The 23,548-nt window shown below is 40.3% G+C and overlaps 1 protein-coding gene across 8 annotated transcripts in view; it reads left to right on the top strand.

The window, feature by feature from the left end:
• The first annotated feature begins 520 nt into the window (after positions 1-520).
• Positions 521-23,548, top strand: part of osbpl8 (oxysterol binding protein-like 8) — a 41,103-nt gene continuing 18,075 nt past the window's right edge. For 3 of the 8 annotated variants that reach the window (XM_053861974.1, XM_053861978.1, XM_053861981.1), the window contains exons 1-5: positions 521-839; positions 8,774-8,824; positions 12,801-12,890; positions 19,918-19,954; positions 20,122-20,295. In XM_053861974.1, coding sequence (XP_053717949.1) covers positions 12,846-12,890; positions 19,918-19,954; positions 20,122-20,295 — 256 coding nt within the window. In that variant the 5' untranslated portion in view covers positions 521-839; positions 8,774-8,824; positions 12,801-12,845. Of the gene's footprint in view, positions 840-8,769; positions 8,825-12,800; positions 12,891-19,917; positions 19,955-20,121; positions 20,296-21,518; positions 22,785-23,548 lie in introns of those variants that run through there. The other 5 variants (XM_053861977.1, XM_053861979.1, XM_053861976.1 and 2 more) reach the window with 5 other exon arrangements.

Genomic DNA, 23,548 nt, shown 5'->3' on the forward strand with positions numbered 1-23,548 from the left:
ATCGAAAAACTGTTTGCATAAATTACGTTTGTTTTGCGTTCGAATCTCTATAGAACATTAGAATGTGCTCTAAATTGACTTGAAAATGTAATTCAAGTGTAAATGTGTCCTCCCACCATGGATTTACAGTCCACTGTCACAAGACTTATGACACACGGAAGTCAGGAAACGACCGTGCATAATCAAGTTGTCACGCTGGTATCTGAACGTTAGAAGTACGGGTCACATGACTGTAATGTGTTCAGGCAAATCAGACTATCTTGAAACCACAGGACGTGGTGTCGTATCGTCAAGTTTGTTAAATACTGACAGACAAACAGGACATGCGATTATTTTCATCAACGTAAAAGTTGAAGACTCGCAAATTTGACCCTTATCATTTAAAAACATAGAAATAGAAAATATTGGTACAGTCGTCAAAAACAAGGAGAAAACATGATGTTAAAATTAGATGCAAAATTAACTTAACTTTACGCTAAAAATCCAAACCGGAAATAGAAGTGCATTTTGGCTACTTTGTCTTGTGAGCGCTCGCGATGCTTATGACTCAAGAGTAGAGGCGGGTTGTTGGCTAACAAGTTGGCTGAAATGCTTTGAATCACAGACAGAGGAAAAGAGTAATTTTCTAAAGTTGGATTTGAGCTCCGTTTCCACCGAGATTTGACCAAAATGGCGTCGTTATGGGCTGCAGAGAGACGTCTGCAGTTGATGCGTTGATGTCTTGTTGCCGTTTAAAGCTCGCTGCTAACAGTTAGCAGGAGTCTCAAATCCCGAAGAGAGAGTGGATATTTACAGTGTCACCGTTTACCTGTCAGACAAGAAGTCGACGTGGAGCAAAGGTGAGTGACTCGAAAGACACCTTTCATGTTGTGTGGACTATTGAGGATGAAACGCCTCCTTGAGCTTCATAGCGACATCAGAGAGAACGCCTGGTTATGCTGTTATGCAATAACCAACAGATCTGTGCTCCTTCTTTTATTTATATTTGAATGTATAAGATTTACACGGTCTGCGGAATATCTGGTGTTACTGGGAAATAAGGCTTTATTTTAATATCGTTATTTTATTTTATTATTATTTTTCTTTTTGAGATCATCTGCAGTGCGATTCAGTGGATATTTATCGTCATTTCCAAGTCAAGAATGGGCCAAAACTGAAATAACTGAAGCCCCATGATGTTTCATTGTGAGGATTGATGGTGTCAATCCGTTTCTTTTGTTTTGGTAGTTTTCATTAAATAAGCCCTATCCCTAAATCTAACCATAGAAACGATGTTAATGGTTATTAATGTAATATTATATATCATAATATTATTTCTCCTTATTGCCTTGATTCAATATTACGCACGTTTTTTGTTTCCTGAATACAACTGTTATATATTGTTTTATTATCGTGAATGCACCATGATTTTATATGTTTTCTTATGACTGATGTAACTAAACAGTATTATTTATAGTAATCACCTTACAATTACAGTAGCAGCTCATACCAATGTGTTCGACCTACAACACCTGAAACGTTAAACCGTTAATTTCCAAAAGTGAATTTCTAATCAAGAATGTATTAAGGAAACGGAACAGAATGCATGTAATCTGATAAGAGAGAAACTTTAAACTATAAGGAAAACTTTTATCTGTATGGTTCATACCAATAGCTTTTGTGTGTCTGGTCTCTGGTAGAATCACTGTGAATGAAGTGTACTGTTTGTGCTATAATACATGGTTTCTATAATACATGGTTCTGAATTCTGACCAGTGAGACTTTAAAATCATTTTCTTATCTATCTTATCTTAGCTTTCAGCGAACAATACTGTCCTTTTTGTCCATGGTTCTCGTCCTGAGGGTGGACAGGTTTGGTGACTGCAAGGAAACTGTGGGCACCTTGTTTTCAGGTTTACTGAACATGTGAAACCTTCTTCAGTTTGGTTGTTGATACAAATATGTGTGTGATGCTAACACAAAAAAGAGAATCCATGTTGGAGTGGGAGTCAGGCTTTTCCCATGGCTGCAGTGACTTCAGACCATCATATTACAAAATCCTGTGAATGACAAATAAATGTTGACTCAGCATTAATTCTTCATCGTCTTCCTTCTATCCAGTTAATTGCTCGAGTGTTACTTGTTTGCAGTCCACCTCTATGTAATCATGGAACACTGAACAGTCCAAATATTCTGCCCGCTGCAGTTAGTAAGGTAATAATCAAAATCAAATAGGTAAACATTTTCCAGTCAGAGGTCACAGGCTCATTTGCTAGTCAAATGGAGTTTCCATTCACTCTTGTCCAAACACAGCTTGCATTTTAATAAGTGCGATTCAGGAACTGATATGGAGGGCACACCAATTGTTTCTTTATTTTTGTTTTAATATGTGGGTTTTTTTCCTCCGGTAAACAACTCCAGACATAATATTTCGTCCTATTGTTGAGACATTGTTGAATCCCCCACTGTGGCACGACATTTTGACCAGAACGTAGATCGACCACAGTGCTGGTTGATATTCTTATCTTATTTACATAGATTGTTCCCATCATGCAGATTTTTAATATTATTTGTGATGTTTTCTATTTCATGTACTTCGCCGTCTGTCATGAAAAATCTTGTTCCTGTCAATGTATGACATCAAAATGTCATCATTTCCCCTCCCTTCAATTTGTTGTATTTCAGGAGGAATATTGGATGTTCATGCTGTGTTCGCACTGCCCCAAATGTATGATCTATTTTTAATCCAACTCGGAGAAAAAAAACTAATATCAGAGCACACAGTCAGTGGCCTGCTATGTGAGCTATTCTTTAATAACAGTCAGAGACCTTGAGGGCTTCAGCATGGCCACATTATGACCCAATAAATCCTAGACCTCTGACCCAGTGTTTGACTGAGTAAATATTGTAGCCTCTCATCAGCACCTATGTATAGGTCCATGATGTAGCACTTCGTAAATTCACTGAAGTTGAAGACGTGCAAAGGTCATCAGCATTAATCTTTTCAGCAAGAGCCCCAGCTGTGTCTGCTCTGATTTGATACATTTACCACCAAAATATCAGATGTGAGATATTTGCTTGTCTGTTTTTGTCTCCACAATCTTGTGATCATAGCAAACAAACCTGGTCTACCATCCTGCTTTTGTTGAAGCTGTAGAGCCCTTGTATGATGCTATTATCAATACATTGATAATACATATTTTCAATGTCTCTTTCCAGTAATGTTGACCTGCTGCTTTTAATCAAGTACCATGCAGGTCTGAATTATTAGGTTTCCAGTCTTGTTTTGACCAATGCCGTTCACACCTTGGAGGATGTTGAACTCTATCCAGCTTCATACAGCTGATCCCTGTTCGACACACTGCAGCTGCCTCTGTGAAATTTCTGGATTTTGCATTAGAGGAGTCAGAGTGAGTATGAGGCCATCGTGCTCAGCTGGATCCAAATTCCTAACCAGTCTACATGTCCACTTGTCATCACGGTGGAAGCCTTATTTGTCTTTAAACATCTGTTTTGGTTGCATGAAATAGGCAACAGAAAGCTCCAGCTTCTAAGAGCAGACACTACTAGACTGGCTCAACTGTCTCTCTTGGTATGACACGATTGAGTGTTCATTGTAGTAATACTTGCAAATAAAGCTTGGCTCAGCAGGTTCTGCTAGGTGCTGCCTGGAACCACACCTACTCAGAGCGTTACCTCTTCTAGCCGGTAACAACACGCCCAGGACAAATATTAGTGATTAACTGAAAGGATTAACAGTAGGGGTGCGCAGATTTCCATTTTCTTGGCTGATTATTGCCAATTTCTCCCAGGTTAACATTTTTTTAATTAGGTTTTATATTAAATAACAGGACAGAATAACACATTATAAGAAAATAAATACTAAAATGTCTAAAATGTCTATTAAAGGGACATAAATATCACATAAAAAATATAGAACACAACGTTCGGTCAGCAAATAAGCTGTTTGTAAGCGTCCTTTTTAAACCAACAAGTGATATCGACTTTGATATAAAACTCACTCTGAACACAAATTAGTAAACAAACAACTGTTCAATATTAAAATTTAAAATAATAAAACAGCTGAGATTTGCTTCAGCTAACATTACTCTTGGATAACCTCTTGATATTGTGTTTTGTTGGTTCAAATTGGTTGAATGTTTTGGCTGTGTCCTATCAATATTTTGATTTTCCAGGGAAATTTTACATACCATTTTGTCCCTTGTAATTGTAATTGAAACAACTGATAATAGTTGGTGAACTCTCGCCGGGTGTCGCAGGGTTGTTGGTGTGGAAATGATGGACACAGACATCTTAATGCTGTATTCTTACAATTTCAATACTAGTTGTAATAATTTGGTCAGTTCAGTCTGTGTTTTGATTGTTTAGGCACTGACCCACTTTGCCAGTTAATTCTCAACATTCTTCATCATGCTTATCACGGACCTAATAATAATAGAGAGCACTCTTCCTGTTGAGAATCACTGTGACTTCACCTGCGGTTACTTGTGCAACTAAATTTTTTAACCTTCGAAGACATCTGTTTAAAACCACAGGAGAGGCAGCAAAGCCCTCTTTCGTGTGGGTCGCTTAATATATGCAGTTTATGTCCTCAAATGTAGGTAGTTTCTCTCTGACTTCCCGAGAGTCACGTGGATACGGGCGAAGGGCTGCATGTGGCCACCAGGCCATACTTCGCCCAGGCCAGCTGTATATCAACACAAGATAGCAACAACAGCATCTCAACACTCTTGCTGTCATAATGAAATACAGTTCAGCTCTAACTACGGTAAGCTTCTGACTGTGATTTGTAATGACTGCCATAAAGAAATATGTGCAGACCAGGTTTGATGAGAAGAGTCTCAGTTTCTGTTTGTCCTCTGGCTCCAAGAGACTGCAATTCAGACGTAGATACACATTGGCGAGTTTCAAGATAAGCACTTGCCGCTTCATCCACACTTATTGCCTCTGTCGACAAACATTGTCAAACAACCATCACTGGCCAGACAGTGATAATGTAACAATAATAAGATAGCCTCCTTGGTGGAGGTGATAAGGGAGAGTGGCTGTGATCTGAAGTCAGTTTCATCTACCAGCCTCCAACATTAGACAAAAAAACTGCTTAATTAAGAAACATTGTCCAAGCCTCATTCACAGCTGGATGCATCTTTAATGAGTTCTGGGGAAAATGCAATAAATGCAGCTTCATTTGGATGTAGCTTATTTTTGTCCACCATTTATCCACAACCAGCATTCATTGCAGATGATCTTTGGCAGCTGTTATACCTGTCATGGTGACTTGCAGAGGAGGCAGGTTTTTGCAGAGACCCCTGGTGGGGATTTGGGTCATAATCACATTTCCTTGTAGATTAACTCTCCCTTCCTCTGAAGAGATTAAGGACTTTGAGGTTTTTGTTTGACAATTAATCCTACAGCATGCTGTGCCTGAAGATCCACTGGGTCAGATTCTCTGAAAATGTGTTTGTCAGAAAACCCTTTGCAGACAATATCTCCTGGTTGTCTGATCATCGCATGATAGTAAGCATGTACTAATAGATTAGACTTATTGAAGTAGTTCATAGCTTTCATGGAAAAATAAAGTACCTCTGAGCTAATAATCTATTTAGGATCATAGTCCTGCTGAGCCAAAAAAAAACGGCCTAGTAATGGAACTTAAAGATGAAATCCATGTCTTTGGATTTAAATAAAAACTAAATTCGAACCACAATTCCATGAGGTAGGTGAGTATTGTAAGTTCTTGAGTTATTTTTCTGTTCTAATTATTTGGCCCATTGTTTTGTCATTCACTGACAGAAGAGATTGGCGATGAGGCAGTCTCCATTCACCTCCACTGCTAAAGATGAACGTGAATTCAATGTTTCTAAACCTTTGGATGAGGGAGACATGATGATGGTTGATTTGCTGCATGGCAAATCGCAAACACCAGGTCAAGTCGGGATTCTCTGATCAGGTTTTATGCTACCAATCACTGATCGTGATCTTGTGTATTGACATGAGTAGAATAATAAAAAACCTGGCAGGCACAATGTGGCAACTATTCAGTCCAAAGGACAATTGAAACACACACAGTGTGAGAGAATACAGTCTGGTGGAGTCTTGGCATGGTACGTCATTGAACTATTTACAAATGCTGGTAGCACATAGCAGGGCTCCATGTGAGAGAGTGCACTCAGTGGTAGCTGCGATTCTTCATCTGATGTTCTGCCATTGTACTCTGTCAATCTTTTTTTTGTAAAAAAAATATATGGACAAATAAGAACTTCCCATTTATTAAATGTAAGCTATTTATTTGATTTTATTTATTTATTTTTTTTCTTGCATAGTGAGCGGGTATATTTGCGGAAATCTTTTAGTGATCTCCATTTAAACCTGCCCGAGCATTGGGGATGCAGATGTGTATTCCCAGCTGTTACAACGAACAATCTGGACCTGCTTTTATTTCTCCTCATAGCATTTCGCTCTCACAGCTGGATGTTTTGTTTTTTATTTTAATTCATCCAACAGAGTTCTCCCTAAACAGCCGGACAACATGTTGCCAGGAAACAATGTGCCATACAGTGCAGTGAGTGCAATGAGAAGTGTCCTGTGGTTCACCATTAGAGAGCAGTGAACATAAATCAAGAATGTTTTTTTTTCTCTTTGAACAGCATTGGTAAGGTGCAAACAAATGCATTTCAGTTTTTTAGCCAACAGTTAAGACGTGCTAGTCATTTTGACGATCACACTGCCACATCCTGTTGACATGTAATCCTCACATGCTGCGTGAAATTTCTTTGCCGCTCCCCTGCTATATGATTGAGTTGGCTTCCATTTGCATTAGGACTGTACTTAGTATTTTCCAGTATCTGAATTTAAGTCATTTGGAGCCATCGGCTCACTGCCTTCCTCTCACCATGGACGTCCATAAATATGCGATACATTGTCAAAGCAGAGTTTTGTTGATGCCAAGAGCTGTTGAAGATTGTCTCATGGGGAGAGGTTACTGATATCATTTTTGAAAGGCACCTGCTTCATACTTTTCAGTGTTTTAAGACCTACCTGCAGTTTTGTCACCTAACGTGGATTTGAATGTGGATGGAACAATGTGGTTTATTGAGGAATTAAATATTTGCGTACACAAAATATTACGTTTGCCAGTTCTTCTGTGACTACAGTGCTGTTGATGTCAAGCCCTGATGTGTAACTCATGTAAAGGATGACAATAGGAGGGGCACAGTGCCGGATACATACAGTAACTCAACTGCTGCATGAACAGACTTAATGAAGCATCTTCTCTTCATATTTGCATGAAAGATAAGGAAGTGGATTTTTAGCTGTGAGAGATGGGATCAGGGACTGTTTTTGCTTTTCCTTTGAGACTTGGCTACGGAGGCTCACTGGAGTAGATGCATTTTTCAATCAGGCCAGCAGCAGTCAAGTTCTACCAAACCATATGGAGCAAACAATGGATAGTTTGGGGATCATAACGGTACATTAGACATTTTGCCAAGAAAAAATAAAACCCAATGCAACACACCCAGGCTTTGGGTGTGACTTTGGCTTTGAATTTTTGAAACTCTCTTGGAATAATGGCCACTGAAAACAGCCAGGCGGACGATCGTAAATATTAAACTGTTCAATATTTGCAACCAAAAATGTTAGTGTGTGGGGATATCCGATCACTCCCGACTTGAACTGTGATGTTGAATGGAATGTAGCCAATCTAAAAGCGACCCTGGGTGAGTAACAAGGAAGCAAAGGTTAAGTTTTGACATTTATTGAAATCAATGACAATAAAAATGCAAGCTTTTGATGAGGAGAAGTAACCCTCCCTCCATCCTGCAAGATGCATGAACTTCAATTCTGCAAGCAGGCAATGTGTTCTTGTCCTTCAGTTATTATGAAGTCACCTAAAATCACCATGTTCTTGTCCACTTCCATGTTACGTATTGTTATTCCCACTTGTTGTTTTCACTTTGTTTTATCACGTGTGTTTTCTAGCATGAAGGACCTGATTCTCTATCAATGCTGGTATAGAATCTTTGTATGTGGTTTGCTGCTTCGGATTATCAGGACACAACACAGGCATAAAGATCAATGCAGGATTTTATGCATGGGGTCTTATAATACTCCAAATGTGTGTGAGCCCCCCCTTCTCCAACGATTGTTATTGCTCTCTGAATCTGAATCCCCCTCTGATGGAGCTAGAGCGTACATGTACAGTGTCACTGAAGTGAATACGATGCTTCTTGCTCATTGTGAAACACCAATAATCATCTTTTGGAATAATTTAAACACTCAGAGAAACTAATGTAGGTCACCTTAAAAATAAGTGAATAAACGACCTTGCTCTTATTTCTCTGTGACTAACAAGTTTTTCACAGCTCCTTTCAGTGTCGTCATAGAGATTTAACCAATAAAGCATTAAACGGTCTTTAAGATTAAAGCTTTCTGAAACTGCTTATTGTATGATGTCCCACAAGTGCACGGCGTTTTCACATAGAGTTAAGAGTAGCAGTGTGTGTGCAAGCTGGGTCTGTTGTGGCTCTGAATACTAATAAGTCAGTATCCCTACAATGACCGGCAGTGAAGGTTAAAGTGCTTTATTGAACATTCTGAGAGCTGCAAACGGAACTCTTGTTGCCGTTCGACCGCAGACACTCGCACTCCAGCTGTAACCTAAATATCAGAAAAGGAGGGAACAAAATATGGTGATGTCACCTCTACGTCTGTCTCTTACCCTCGTTTTCTCTCTCTCCCCCGCTCTCACTCTCTCCTTACTGATCGGAGGCAGTGCGCTGTATGTGATGGTGCCGTTGACTGCCTAGGCTGTGGGCTGTGTGAGGTAAGTGCTTCGTTTACCTCTGTCTGCTGCACACATGCCTGCTGAATCTGTTCTGTTTCGCAAAGTGTTTCATTTCCTCAGCCAGAAAAACACAATATCAGCTTCTCTGCTGTTTCCTTGTTAAACCTTAACACAGCTCAAATTCTGAGGTGAATTCTGCATGATCCTATCAGGGTGCTGTACTCTCATCCAGGAAGGTCACACTGTACGTTGAGCCTGACTTTGACTTTGTTTCTACCACATGCATCTGTTTACCCTGACCATTTCGATGATGAATGGGTACATGTGGATATGTTATATGTGAAAGTGTGTGCAGACCATGACATGTTTTCCATCTTGCATCACCACTGCACTGCCCTGTGTGTTTTCATTCTGTCAGACACAAAGCTGAGCAGCTGCAGTGTTTTGCTACAATGGGATTAACTCACTTTTGAGGTCACCGATGTCTCCTTGACACCATAAGAGTTCACATTTCCTCTTCTCCTCATCAGCATTCCCATCCACATTTCTCTAGTGGATAACGTGCACTGATGCGAGCGAGTGCTGAGTCACCCATTTGCAAAAGAGAGTTTTTTCTTTTACTAGGTGATTTTTGACAGATTTTTGACAGACAATATTTAAATACTCATTTATTTTTTTGGCTGACATCAGATGGGGACAGCCCTACAGCATTGTATATTGCACAGAAGAGGAATCTAAACCAAGTAAACAGTTTCTGCAACTGTCTGTTTCTATTTGAAAGGTTTTGGTGACTCTCTGTCACTTGTGTGGATGCCACAATTCCATGACTTTCGAGCATTTATGGGGGAAAAAAACTACTTTGCGCTACAGTAATAAGTATTTGAGCATTGTCGCTCAGCCATTCTCAACTGTAGGGCGCCATCATCAGCATCTTGCTGTAGGATTGAAAAGCATGGAATGTGAATAAGTTACTTTAAAAAAATAAAATCTTAATTCCATTTTTATGCTGCAAAAGACATGTCATTATGCTACTTAACGGCTATAGCAAGATGTGGAATGCATCTGTTGTGTTTAACTACTCTGAAATGGTCCACCTTACACATTCATTAGCTTTTCCGTTGAGCAATTGCGGTTACATATTTATGAGCCTGGCACAGGAGCTGCTTTTTTAAAAATTTGGATCATTTCACATTTGTGCATTTAAACAGCGACCCTGGTTCATGACCAAAGGTTGACTATAGCGTTAGCCATAAAGATTCTTCCATGGAGGTAATTGTTCAGATATGATTTTTTTGATTGGTCAGTGGTGCTTCAACAATCACTTTTGGATTCCAAAATGTTTTCTGGGGTTGTCCTTCCTGTGGTTTGATTGATTTGTTTTCTCTGTGTCCATTTGAATTATAACTGTTCCAAGGAAACAGGTTAAGAATGGTAGAACAAGCATTTCTTGTCAGCTAAGTTAGACAGCAGTGACATTCTTATGATTGTCATGTAAGATATCAATTATTGACATGGCTTGTATTTGTTGATTTCACTTTTTACTTTTTACCAATACCATCATGTGATAGCCCACTTGTCTGTCCATTATAACTGCTTTGTAATGGCACATCTAAGATGCATCATGGTAGCAGAATCAGTTCAACGATCCACCTGATGTGCGTTGGATCGATCCATCATTGCTTTAAAAGACATAACACAAACTTCAGGAACCATTCCTGTGAAGTCACTCACAGATAAGTTCATGTGCTTTCTTTAGCACGTCCGATTAATCCGTCGCCTCAACTGCATGGTCATTTGCTTGTGTTCTTGCCGGTAGCAATGTGCCATGGGGTTTTTCAATTAATGCCAATCATATACATGTCTTCTGGTTGGCTTTTTGCTCTCAAAAGATCTGACAACATATCAAGCTGTACTGCTACGACGCACTAGTTTACACTCTATTACTTTCAACATTCTATTTTGGAGGCTGAGAATCCCCACTGCTTGTCTTTGGGGCCATTGCCAAGCCACATGTAAAGGATTCCCTCTGAGTTTGCCCTCTATCTTTGGCAACGATTCACAGCTCTTAGAGCGTAGTCTGCCAGGGCAAACAGCCTTGCTTTTTGTCATTTCGCCAGCGGGATACTTGGCAAGGTGGGGGGGATCAAGGGTTCACTCAAATGAAGATGCATGGCATCATAAAGGCATTGCTCAGTGCTTAAATTACCTGTGTATAGGACATACATACATACGTTGTCAATTAACCACAGCTTAGTCCTTGTTCTGACAGGAAATATTGCACAGCAATATTGCAGAAACCAAGGGGATCAATTTTTCTCTGTGATTGTGTTGAGTTGCAGTTTTGATTTTCTCTGTTCTCACCCATCAAACAGTTGGCCTGCAGCCCCTTGCTGTGCCATGGACTGATTGCTAAAGCAAGTTCCACGAGCCGCTGGACTTTGACTGCCTGTTACTATGTGGTAGTGCGGCTGATGGCTACGAAAACAATTGTCTCGGTCGATTTACAATGATGTGCTTCTCACATTTGTAGTTTCTAGTTACATCAAATTGGCTCATCCAACTAGTAAGGCCACGCTGCAGCAACTGCAGTAAAAACAACTAGATTCAATAAACGTCACACCAAGTCAAACTCTGTTTACGTGGTGGTGATGTTGGTCAATGACTCGGGCAGAAATGCGCCAACAAAAGCAGAAGCTCTTTGGAGTTGTTGTACACGTGATTGTTAAAAATATATATAAAAATGTCTTTCTCTCTTTATTCAACTGAAAGTTGCAGCATGTTACCAGCATAGGGGGTATGTTCGAATGGGGCCGGGGACCGCGATGTGTCAGAGTTGGACGACAGAGAAGACAAATACATGCACATTGTAAACTCTTCATGGTTTTCTGTAAGGTTCTTCAAAGTTCTCCCTTGAAAGGCTGGGTGTCATGCTTGACAGTGCAGGATTCCACGTCACATCTGTCATGGAGAAGAACCCTGGTTTCCAAAGTTGGCAGATTTAAACAGTGACAATGACACCTTGTTAATGAACTAATAACTAATAATGCACCTTAGATGGCAGAGCACGTAGTACAAACTCTCCAACAACTCTCTCTGTTGACTGATGACCAAGTTTTGTTGTCATCGCGAGTCACACCTGACTAAAATATACAAATTAAAAACATTTTCCCGTAGTGTAGGGAGTAAATCTCAGTATAGTTTTAGGTCTTAGTTTTATATTAAATGTCAACAGTAGCTAATAAAGTATCTTAAAATTTCAATATCTCTCTTAATAGTGTTTATTTGGACTCTACAGAGGTGAACCCACTGATCCTCTCTGAAGAAGATTGTAGAGATTTTATGACTCAACAGGATAGGACCAGCTTTATATCAGCTGGACTCGAATGATTTGTTTTATTAGCACCTCAGTTAAAAGTCTGCAATCAGTTTAAGTGGCCGCCTATGGTCTGAGTAAAAGCCTTTGTAAGCTGCCAGAGCAACAATAACCTCTGAAGCATGATTAACAGGCGGGTGCACTTCAGTCTTGTTTAATATCCAGTACTTGAGACGAGCACCACGACAAAGGGTTCCTTCCTCTTAAAGGGCTGTTTGCGTCTTGTGTTGTTTGTAAGTCACATCTACTCAGAGTCTTTTTTATGTACTGTATAGTAAAACAGAGGTGTATGTGACAAAACACATGTTGTTAATGTGCACCTGTAGGATGGTGTCTTTGGTGTGGTGTGTTTCATTCCGCAGCATAGTCTCTCTACAGCTGTCACACTTCATGTCAGACATATCAGAAATCCATTTTGTGAGTGCAGTGGTGCAAGTGTGCTTGGAAAAAATGGTAGATGAGTGGGCCTGATGCTGCATGCATCCTCAAACAGAAGACTTCCCACACTGGGTGAAAGGGCACCGAACTAAATCTGCAATCAAACAACTCCAGATCTCAGACGGACCTGAACTAGAAAGCATTTTTTTTCAGTGTAAAAGACGTTAAATTGTCCTGACAACATGTCTCCTTGTGTGCCTGTAGGAATGAAGACACTGAGGCTTTACTGATCCAGGTTTAGCATGAACGATGGAGCCCTCCACTGAGAACCAACATGAGCCTGAGAAAACTCTGGTGAGTCTTCCGTCATGATACAATTGACTTTCATGAATGATTTCTTAATTAAAACCTTGTATTGCAATGCCTTAACTGGAGAACAGTTTTTTGTGGGCATAAACATTTCATCTTTGTAATTGAGTTGGTTAAGTTTTAGTGATTGAAATTGAAATTTTGGATTTTTTTTATTATATTACAGTGGTACCGCGGTTTTCGAACGTCCCGGACTTCGAACAAATTGGAGTTCGAACAAAAATTTCAAGATTTTTTGGCTTCTGATTTCAAACGAAAATCCAGAACTTGAACGCCCCTGAAAAAAGCCAGAAAAAACATAAAGTGTGCGGACCGATCTGCTGACCCAAGATATGCTTTGTTATTGTGTATAACGCAGCCTCTGTATGCAGACGTGTCCCGTTACCTCCATTTACTGACTGTTTTTTCTTCATACTGAGGTGTAAAACCTCTCCTGTCTCCACACTGGACCGTGGTAGAGTGTCACAGGGGAGGTGCTCGCTCTCGACACCTCCGAGGCTGGAGCGCACACTCCAGGGTTTGATGTCCTGTTGTGGGCTGGAGCTCAGACAGGGATGAGGCGAGTCTGGGACAGAGCGATACTTGGTTTATGACTTTGTCACAGCCAAACTGCACAGAAGCGCACATTCAGAGCTGGACACGCACCGGGCACCTCTTCACTTCTGGAGAGACGTCACACACTCGGCAACCCCTCCCACATGCAGCGGCCACACACATAGACGAACAGCGCATGTGCAGACACTCTACATTCACTCCTACAAAAGCCCATTTTAAGGCTTGGAACGCATTATTTCTTTTTCCATTCATTGATTTTCAATGGGAAAAATCGATTCAGATTTTGAACAAATTGCTTCTCGAACAGCCTTCTGGAACGGATTGTGGTCGAGAACTGAGGTACCACTGTATTTATTTTCTTTATGGGATTGAAGGGTGAGCTGGAGTTTCACCCTGCTACCTAGAGATATAGGCGGATACAGTCTCCAGAGGTGGTCAGTCCAACACAGGACATACATTTACGCACTCCTACCAATGAACATGCAGCAATAACCACTGGAAATGGCAACCACTATAAACAGTGGGCAAGTTCTTGAAGTCCACATTTTTGTCAGATTTATGTTCAAATCAGCTCTTACTGCTGTGTAGACAAAATCATGTGATGCAGTTTATGTCAGGACAATGCAGGCCTCTGATTTACTCAATAGTGGTCACCTTCAATCAAATGGCCCCGAGATTCTGACGGAGATTAGATGTCCAATTCGAAAGTTTATTGCTCTGTATGATCAAAACTGTAGGTGGGCAAGGATAAATAATGGTTATGAATGCTGGTGCAGCTTCAGGATTATCAGTGACATTCTGAAATATTCAGTCAGTCATTTTAAAGATATTGCAGACAAGTTCATTATCCTTCTTCCGCTTCAGAGCAGTAACTATAATAACATGATGTTCGTGTATTTGTCATTTGCAGACTTGTGAGACATAATTTAACTGCTGGTGATTAAAGCGCCTTGTAGGTGTTTCCCTTGTGCCCTATCTCAACTTATTGAGGTTACCACCAATTAGATTATGCTGGCCCATCACCCACCGCTGAGTGGTGGCGGAGGTGATGTTCTATATGATGAGTGTAAGTTTCCCCCTCACACTTCACCACCAGTTGTTTGATGAGTGGAAGCCTTTATCATTCCCGGCGCTGTCTGTGTTTCTTGTTCTAAAATTATAGGTCGCTTGGATTGTGGGTACAGTATAAAGTAGGGATGCTACGATCATGATTTTTGCTGCCGATCACAGATTCCGATCATCGATACTGATCACATGGATTAACAATGAATTTGTAATCAAAATGATGAGACCTTCTGTCTACATGATGTGAAAAAATGAACTGTAAATCGTTTTAGTTCAGACAGGTTTTTATATACCTCTTCTAGGTGTCAAAAATAGAAAAACCTTGCTGAATGCAGCAATTATTCTGCCAAAAGGTAAACTGAAAAACATTTCTGTTCTGTGTGAGACGTCGCAGGTGAATCTCTAGAGACTGTGTTATGTCCATGAAATATTTATATACCGTTGTGGGAGTCCGAGAGCACTGCATTTATAAAAGTTTCAACTGCGAATGTTTTCAAAAGTTTCAGATTCAGGTGGCTAACGAACGGTGCACCTTAATTCCAAATGGCACCGTATCCGGTCGTTTTCATCTCTGTCTCCATGTAAACGACACCTGAGAAAGGCTGGTCATCTAGCTCGGTGAAATTAATAATTATTTCGTATCATTCTGAATGTCACGCTCAGACCTGCGGGTGTTGCTAAGCGTGAGCTTCCGCTAACAAACTGCTGCTGAGGAACTAGCGGTCTTCATGAGCCCAGAAAACTCTACGTGCTCCGTCAAGTGCAGGCACTTTAAATGGCGTGTTTAATTTGAAGGCACTTCCCTGCACAGTATTTTCTAGTGCATGTTCTGCAGGATGCAAACTTTACATCACAAATTAACAGAACCGCTACAGCCGACACGCCGCTTCTTAGAGAACAGCGAGTAGGGAGGAGCGGACGCATCACCAGCAGCAGTACTTAATCAGAGCACCGACTGTCACACGTGATCAGTTGTTGGAATTGGCAGTGACAGGTAGTGATCACGCTGAAATTGGCCGATCATGATCGGTCACCGATTGATTGGAGCATCTCGAGTATAAAGTCTACTAACATCTAACTTAACACGGCGATCTGTTGACAAAGATGATAACAAAGAACAAATATATTTGAAAAAATACGTTGAGTAACCATGCATACAGGAAACTGTGCATTTAATGCCACAATATATAAATCAATACAGTAGCTGTCGATGTAACTCTAAACAACACTAGCAACACTCCTTCTTTGAGCGTGTCCCATCAGTGGTTGTCACACTGCATCAGTCTCCTCCACCTTAACCTATCTTGATCTTTCCCCTCAGTCACGCATTTCCTCTTCATGTCCACATTTACCATGTTAATGCACCCTACTCCAACCTGTCTCCAAGCTTCTCTTCATGAGCTGTTTTAAGCCGTTAAAAGTGAAACAAATTGTTTAAAGAAATAAAATTAGTTTATGCATTTGAGCCTAAACATGAATCATAAAAGCAATATGAGAAATACTAAAAACCAAATATCCACCTTTATAATATGTACCGTCCTCCTGTAACACATGCTTTGCCTCCATCATTTTCGGTCTGCTGTTCAGAGAACCACCATATAGGGAAGACACAAATTACTGCCCTATTTATATAGTGGCCAAAGTGAACCATACTATAGTTTTAATGAAGATTTAGTGAATGAAAGATAAACAACAATGTTGAGATAAAGTCATTTGGCTTTAGTAAAAAAAAAAAAAAAACAGTAGATGCACATGGTCAATACATTAAAACTAACTAGAAAAACCTCAAAGTGGCGCTGATGATATACGTTTCTACTCATTAGAAAAGTTTGGAATGGAAAATTGGTGACTCTTGATGAGCTATAAGCTTTGTAACATTAGCTCTTCAGTATGGTGAATTTTGGTGTGAAAGTTGTCGAGGGTGACTTGGTCTCATCTCATTCAAATAAGTGATTATGTGTTATTAGACCATTCAAAAGTCTCCTTTGCCAGTTAATGATAAACATCTGTCACTGAAGGAACAGAAAGATGTTTGGGTGAAAGTGGAGTTCTGCATTTGATTGTCTCCAGCAAGACCATGGGAGCCTAGACAACTGTGCCTTGAAGGAATATACAAGTTCTGATTTTAAGGGGAGTGAGCTGAAAAACCTGAAAAAATCCTCTTATAACTGCCTCAAAAGTGTGTTTAATGCCCATGAATATTAAAATGATTTTAAACATCTTCAAAATGTACACTTCACAGTGGACTCATCCACTTCAGTTGTTCATGATGATTAAGTGAAGTATCCACCAGTGAAGACCATTTTTGGAGTCGTCTCTGAAAACAGAGGTAATATCCTGTTTCTCGAGTTGAAAAACGTGGGCTGGTAACAGCCTGGAAATTCAAGTGCTTATTTATCCGTTCCTATTAAATGACTGACTGCAGGCACTGGTATTTTTTTATGTCAATATGTCTTGACTTGTAATATGAGGGTGTGAGTCCTTTAGTTATTAACAGGATCACATGAGGTATATCAAACTCCAGGCCGACGGGCCACATTGCAAAATAATGATGTGCCCTTTGGGTGTCACAGTACTCTTGCGGTAGCTCACAGATACATAAAGGGTGGTGATCTTAGTATGAGGTTTGTGCCATTATGCTTGACCTGAAGAAAAATACAATTATTTTGTAATGCAGTGGTGATTACTGTTAAAGAGCCAAAGCTGTAAATCATATTTGTTTTACTGATTAAACAGGGTGGGGTTGAGGAAATTGAATAAATATTAATGTTGGCTGTTTACTGAGTTTACTTACTATTTTATGTTTTCCGCTTTTCGTCTACAACAAGGTCAGCCAAGAGGAACAAGGAACAAGTTTAACTTCCCCTTATTAAGGCTTTTAGTGTCTACATTTATTTTCTTGCTTCTTTTTACTTCTCCTCTGACTCAACTTGCTGTCATGTGATGTTTATTCCAAATGGTTCCTGCAACAGCTAGAAAAATATAGAAAAATATTTGAATCATGGAACTGAAACTCATAAACTGAATTCAGTTTGTCATGCTCACGTTGATGATTTAGTCCTTTTTGCACCGCTTTTTCTTGTTCAATTGCACGTGTAACACTATAGGCTGCAAGATACTTATGAGCATTATTTGTTATTTGATGTAAGAGCACTCTTGAGCCAGGCCCGGGATTTTTGGTTTGAACTCTTCACATTTGGTTTTGAAAAGCATGTCAACATACAGCTCTGTGCGTTCTTAAGCTTAGCCTCAAGAAAGAACCTATGTTATGATGTATATTATATTATATATGTAGTATATTATGCTATGAACTTAATCATCTCATTATTTGCTGGATGAGACTCCAATCTTCCTACGAACTGAATTTCGTGACTGGAAGTTGTGGTTATAGTAATGGTTAAAGTGCCACTAATGTGCCCTTCAAATGTAAAACTCGTTTTGCCGTTTTCTGTTTCTCCACGCCTCCCGAAAAGGATCTGGGTCAGCGATGAGCCACGAGTGATGTTTCTGCATTACGTAACAAGTCACGGTGTTTATCCTGCGTAAGCACCATTCATATTTTTAGGGATAGAATCTGTGTTGCACTGCCTCCAGTGTGCACGCAACAGAGAACGACAATGCAAAGCTCTGTAGAATTACAGGAACTTGACTTGTATGTTACCAGTTGGAGCATTAAGTTTACTCGCTGGAGATAAATCATCATAAACAGGATTGTTTAGCCAGCAAGTCATTTGCAAACCGTGAATTTAAATTTGCATTATCCAAATGCATCATTGAATATGATTTACGCTCTGTCATCTGCATGAAGAAACTGCCTCAACACCATACAGTGCATCACTCTGTCTACTACTACACAGTGGCATGGAGCAAAAACACATTTTTGTTATTTAGTTTGCATCTCTTTTGCTGAATTGTTTGGAGATGATGCTCAAAGGTCACTCAGTGTTACAGTGAACGGCGTTCACCCAGCTGTAGTAGAAATATGAAACTGATTTCCAGGTTACAACTTTTGTTATTATGAATTTGGTAGCAATATTTTTAATCAGTAGTATCCGGTTGTGAGTATCTGCAAGGCTATAGCAACTCTCCCGTTAAGCAGAAGGGAAACTGTCCTCACTTGGAGACAAAGATCATCCCAAGATAAAATTAGATGTTTGTACTACTCAGGGCTGTGTTAATTGACTTGTGACTGTAATCCTTATTGTTGTAAGCAGCTCTCATGAGTCAGGGGGAAGGGCTTGCCACTCTCTACCTCATGTGCTGCTTCCTTTTACCTGAAAAGCATCAATCAGCCGTTCTTTTGTTGCCGTCCCTCCTGAGTTGAAGGTTTTTGTGCGTCGCCTGACCCTGGACAAGGACATTGTGAATGCTGACACAAATGCCAAGATCAGCATCTTTGTTTGGATTTCGATTTTGTTCATTGGCAATTCTTTTGTGTCGTCCAGGAGTGATGAGAACGTCAGCATTTCCTTCTTGAATGCAATCCAATGGTTTCTCTTTTCTGGCTGGTGAATTTTCTTAATTTTGAAAATGTCCTCATTTTGTATCGAAATGTCGTTTAGCTCAAAAAGAGAGCCTTGAGTGAAGTATTTTTTTAATACCAATTGGCAAATTTTGTTCCACATCTTGTTGATGGTGGGTGACTTGAATTTGTTTTTATCTTTCTCATGATGTGGTGTATGTGACGGTGTGGCATTATTACATGGTATGGCTTTACTACATCGTTTTGTTGTGACATGAAAAACACCTTTTATCCACAAGACTGTTTCTACGCAGGGCAGTACTACTACAGCTTGTCACAGTAATGAATTATGCCATGTAAAGTTGCCCCTAGACGGAAATTTAAATTGTAATTAATCATCTAAGTGATCTTGTGTTTTTGATTATAGTATCGCAGGTATGAGATGTACAGTGTTCACATCTTCATGTTGAAGACATTCTGAAGCAGATTACTTCAGTACTCAAAAGTACAAGTATTAAATAAAGTAACAACTTTGATCTTAGGTGTTTCCTGATAGATCTTGTCATTTCAAGTGTCAAGGGAGCCGATTAGAGTGTCCATGCATGTCTTCCATTTTTATGGCGTTTTTAAAAGTTTTTGTCGTCCTTTGTTCTGCAATTGTCTAATTTTCCTTTTGTTTTTTTGTCTCTTGTCCCTTTTGTTTTGTTACGTCACTCATCCTTGGTCGTCCTGTCTGGCTGTGGCTTCTGCTGCTGATGTTGACGCCCACTTTCACCAACCTCGCTGCACACTACCCCCACCTCTGGCAACATCTGGTCAACAACACCATGGGATGGCACACCACCTCACATCCTTTTGTTCTGGCACACTTTCCAATCTGTCATTCTCTTTTGTTGGTTCTCTGCTCTCCGCCACCACTGCCTTTGCTAGCACCATGCTGACTTGAGAGAGCACCATGGCACCACCGGTAAGCCTACGTCGTGCCAGGGAACACAGAAAGGTTTCATCAAACTAAAATGGTTTTAACTGAGAGTTTTTTTAATTTAGTTTTTACTATACAGATTCCAAAAATATACCAAGCCCATGTAACTTCTCTCGAAGTAACTCTCTTGTCCCCTGTCTTTCTGTCTCCAGCTGCTGTAGTCAGCAGCGATGAAAGCCTCCTTCTGACCCCGGGCAGGATGAGCCAGCGGCAGGTGAAAGAGCGTGACAAAGAGAGGGAGAAGGAAGCAGGAGTTCAAACTCCCAACAGGGAACACATCGCCCCACCGCTGTCCTCGATCAGTCCTGGTGTCAGCTACAGCCACGGTAGGTTCTGTCAGAGTGGATCGTCGTCATGCTCTGTGGCACATGGTCTCACTTGAAGTGTTTTGCTTTTCATGAAATTAGGTGTGTTTTTCTGGCATTTATGCCAATATACCTGGGAATGTGTTTTGTTGTTTGTAACCTGTGATTCCAAATAGCATGTGCGTTGATATTTCCTTTTTCCTCTACAGAGAGGTTTTCTAGTCATGCGGTCTTTCACAATGCTGCACACAATGCCCATTTTTTGACCACATTCTTTGTCATTCAGGAAACAGTTCAGGCTGAATTTAAATGATTACTTTTACATTGATGCTTGTGCCCAATGGTGGGTGACATGTACCTGCCAGTAGATCTCGCTCAGGTAGATGGCAAAACACACGGTTGGTAAGGATGTGATGTTCAATTACAGCCTTGTATTTCTCAGAACTTTGGTGTGTGTGCTCTGGTAGGCGGTTGTCCTACAAAGGTTTGTGTCAACACAGAGATGGAGTATTCTCATCGATTAAAAACAATTGCAAAAGAGTTGGATGACAATGGCATGGTAGATTTTAAGTGGCTCACAAACCAGGACATGTGTGATCCAAATTGTGTGCCTTATCATAAATTATTGTTATTAATGTTATGGTATTCAAGTACACTGAAAAATAAATGGGTGGAAGACATGACACTGATGAGAAATCGAGCAAACATTGAGGATGTAGGTGTGTTAAAATGCCTTTTAGCACTTCTACTCATAACTCAGAAGTGATTAATGGTGAGTTCCAGAAATTCAAATAACAGATACAGTATTATTTGTTGTCTGTTAGCCCTGTCTTATTACTATATTGGGATTTGGCAGATGCTGCAACGTCAGAAGAGGACATGCAAACGTCCAGTTCATACCTCTTATCGCTTGTCTTAGAGCGCCCCCGTGAGGATGGCAGGGTGTACCTACTACAAAACCTGAGACATTGAGGAGTAGTTTTTCCCTAAACAAATTATTGAGAAGCCTGTAGCAATTACTGCCGGTTGATGTCTTAACTGATCAGTTTTTGCTGGGGTTGTTCATGATGTCATTCCAAGAATCATTGCGCGTTTGCCTCAACCAACTAGACCTTGAGAACGTAATGCGTCATGATGTGACTTTTGCACACTGTCTGGAGGGCATAACTATCAGGCGATACACTAATACATGAAGGTGAAGATAGACAATATCTCCTTTTTTTTTTCTTCATGTCATTCCTGTCAAGACTATCAATTCACCTGTGATTTATATGTATTGTATTTTGGGTGAGAGAGAGTCCTGTTGTTTATGTATTGCTTCTGGAGGTGCTAGAAATAGCTCCTCATCGGTCAGTAGCTCTGTCAATCCCCGACATGAACTGGTCACATACGGTATGTATGAGCAGAAATGATACAAGCTGCGTCCTGAATGATGTGCTGTCTTAGGGCTGCTGCATTTTAACGCTGATGGAGGAGCAGAGACTAACCATATTATTATTACCGTACTCCTTTTGGAATTTGACTGAAATTGGACAAATGATTAAAATACTCTTTTCGGAAGACAATTATTTTGAAATGTATGTTGAGAAACTGCGATATCAATATGAGTTGTCAGTTTCCTGTTGATTCAACCTTTCCTGTAGTTCACCACATTTAGTTTTCAAGGTTTTCCCCAATCCACAAATGACTATCCCTTTCTTCCACCAATGCTTGAATGATCATCCAAAACTGTGTGAAAAAATGTTGCACCAATCTGAAAACTGTGCTCTAAGTTTGAGTTCCTGATGCCCTTTTGTTAAATCTCAACTGAAGTATTTGACTAAGTAAGTATTTGAACTGTTGCATCGCAGCTTTAAAATAATGAGCTATGACTGAGCTAAAATAAAAATATAAATGAAAACAGTTTAACAGGCTACCACTGGAGGGCGTGCAAAGAGTAAAAACGCTTTATCCTCTGGACACCTGATGTGATGACCTCTTACCACAACCGTGACTCACCTGGTCCAAAAATAAATCCGGGGTTTATCCACAACAGACCTTTACTGTCTTTCCACCCTCTCCAGCCAGCTGCTCAGATTAAAACATCCAAGATTAAAATATTACATGGAGGAATTCTAGAGTCGCACAAGTGGAAGAGCGAGAAAGCAGGTGGAGTCAGTGTGGATTTAAGATCAGCCTTTGGGATTATGCCAGGCCAGGCGGGGTTAACAACATAGCTGTGGGCTGGCCTGACTACTTCCTGGGCCTGTGACAATCCAGTCTTTGCTAGTCCAATAAGTGCTGCTCTGTGTTCATGCTTGGGTGCCGATATTTCCTGTTGATCATGGAGCACCTGTGGGAGTGAACAAGATGGATGATATTCTGGATTTAGAGACCACTCTGATGAACAGAGACCGGTCATGGACTAATGCTGTATGGGTCTAAAGCCTGGTGGTTTTAGCATCATCAGGAGATTAAACTTCTGTTAGCTCTTGACCTTGGACTCTTCTGAGCATTTGATTGGAAACGAGGTACAGTATGAAGCTAACTTGTTAGTGTAAACGTTTGCACATATTAGTCATGATCTCCAGATGATGTGTGTTGTTGTTGTAAGGAATGGCAGCATTAGCTCATTCGCATACACAGTATTATACATGTTGGGCAGAACTGCTGTTTAAACTGCTCCTGACTGGGTGACAGACAGGTGACAGGTGATGCATGCTTGGTTGTGTGCCTTTGTATTTTCAATGCAAAGCTCACAGCTCTCTTTTTGCTTTGATGTGAGATCAGAGATCAGCATTCAGTATGAATTGAGCGAGCTGGTGACCACTTCATGGAACTTAAATAGAGAAATGTACAGTACAGTGTTGTTTCTCTCAAGTCTATTCAGACCAAAGTGTATGCAAGGGCTTATGCGCCATTGACGTTTTGTGGAAAGGAACATGTTTAACCTTCCATTTAAACACATGACTCAGAATCCTGGACAGTTCTCGGTATTGCAGGAGAGAAGGACCAGCTTGGAGCTCTTGTTGCTTCTGTAGAAGAGGCATGGGCATATGGCAGTCTGTTCTGCGTGTGTTTAAAACAGGAGTGGTAGATTCAAGAGCTATTTCAAGGGTATCTTTCCATGGCCCGCCATTCACTCAAAATTATGCTTGTGCTCTAGAGTAGGGAGCACTGTTTTCAAACCCATTATCTTTTCTTCTTGCTCCATGAGTTCATTGCCCAGGGAAAAATTTACATGTCAGTGTATGAACTTATTTGCCCCTTGAGCAATGTTGGCTTGCCGTTCATT

This window comes from Synchiropus splendidus, chromosome 4, assembly GCF_027744825.2.
Source record: "Synchiropus splendidus isolate RoL2022-P1 chromosome 4, RoL_Sspl_1.0, whole genome shotgun sequence".
NCBI lineage: Eukaryota > Metazoa > Chordata > Actinopteri > Syngnathiformes > Callionymidae > Synchiropus > Synchiropus splendidus.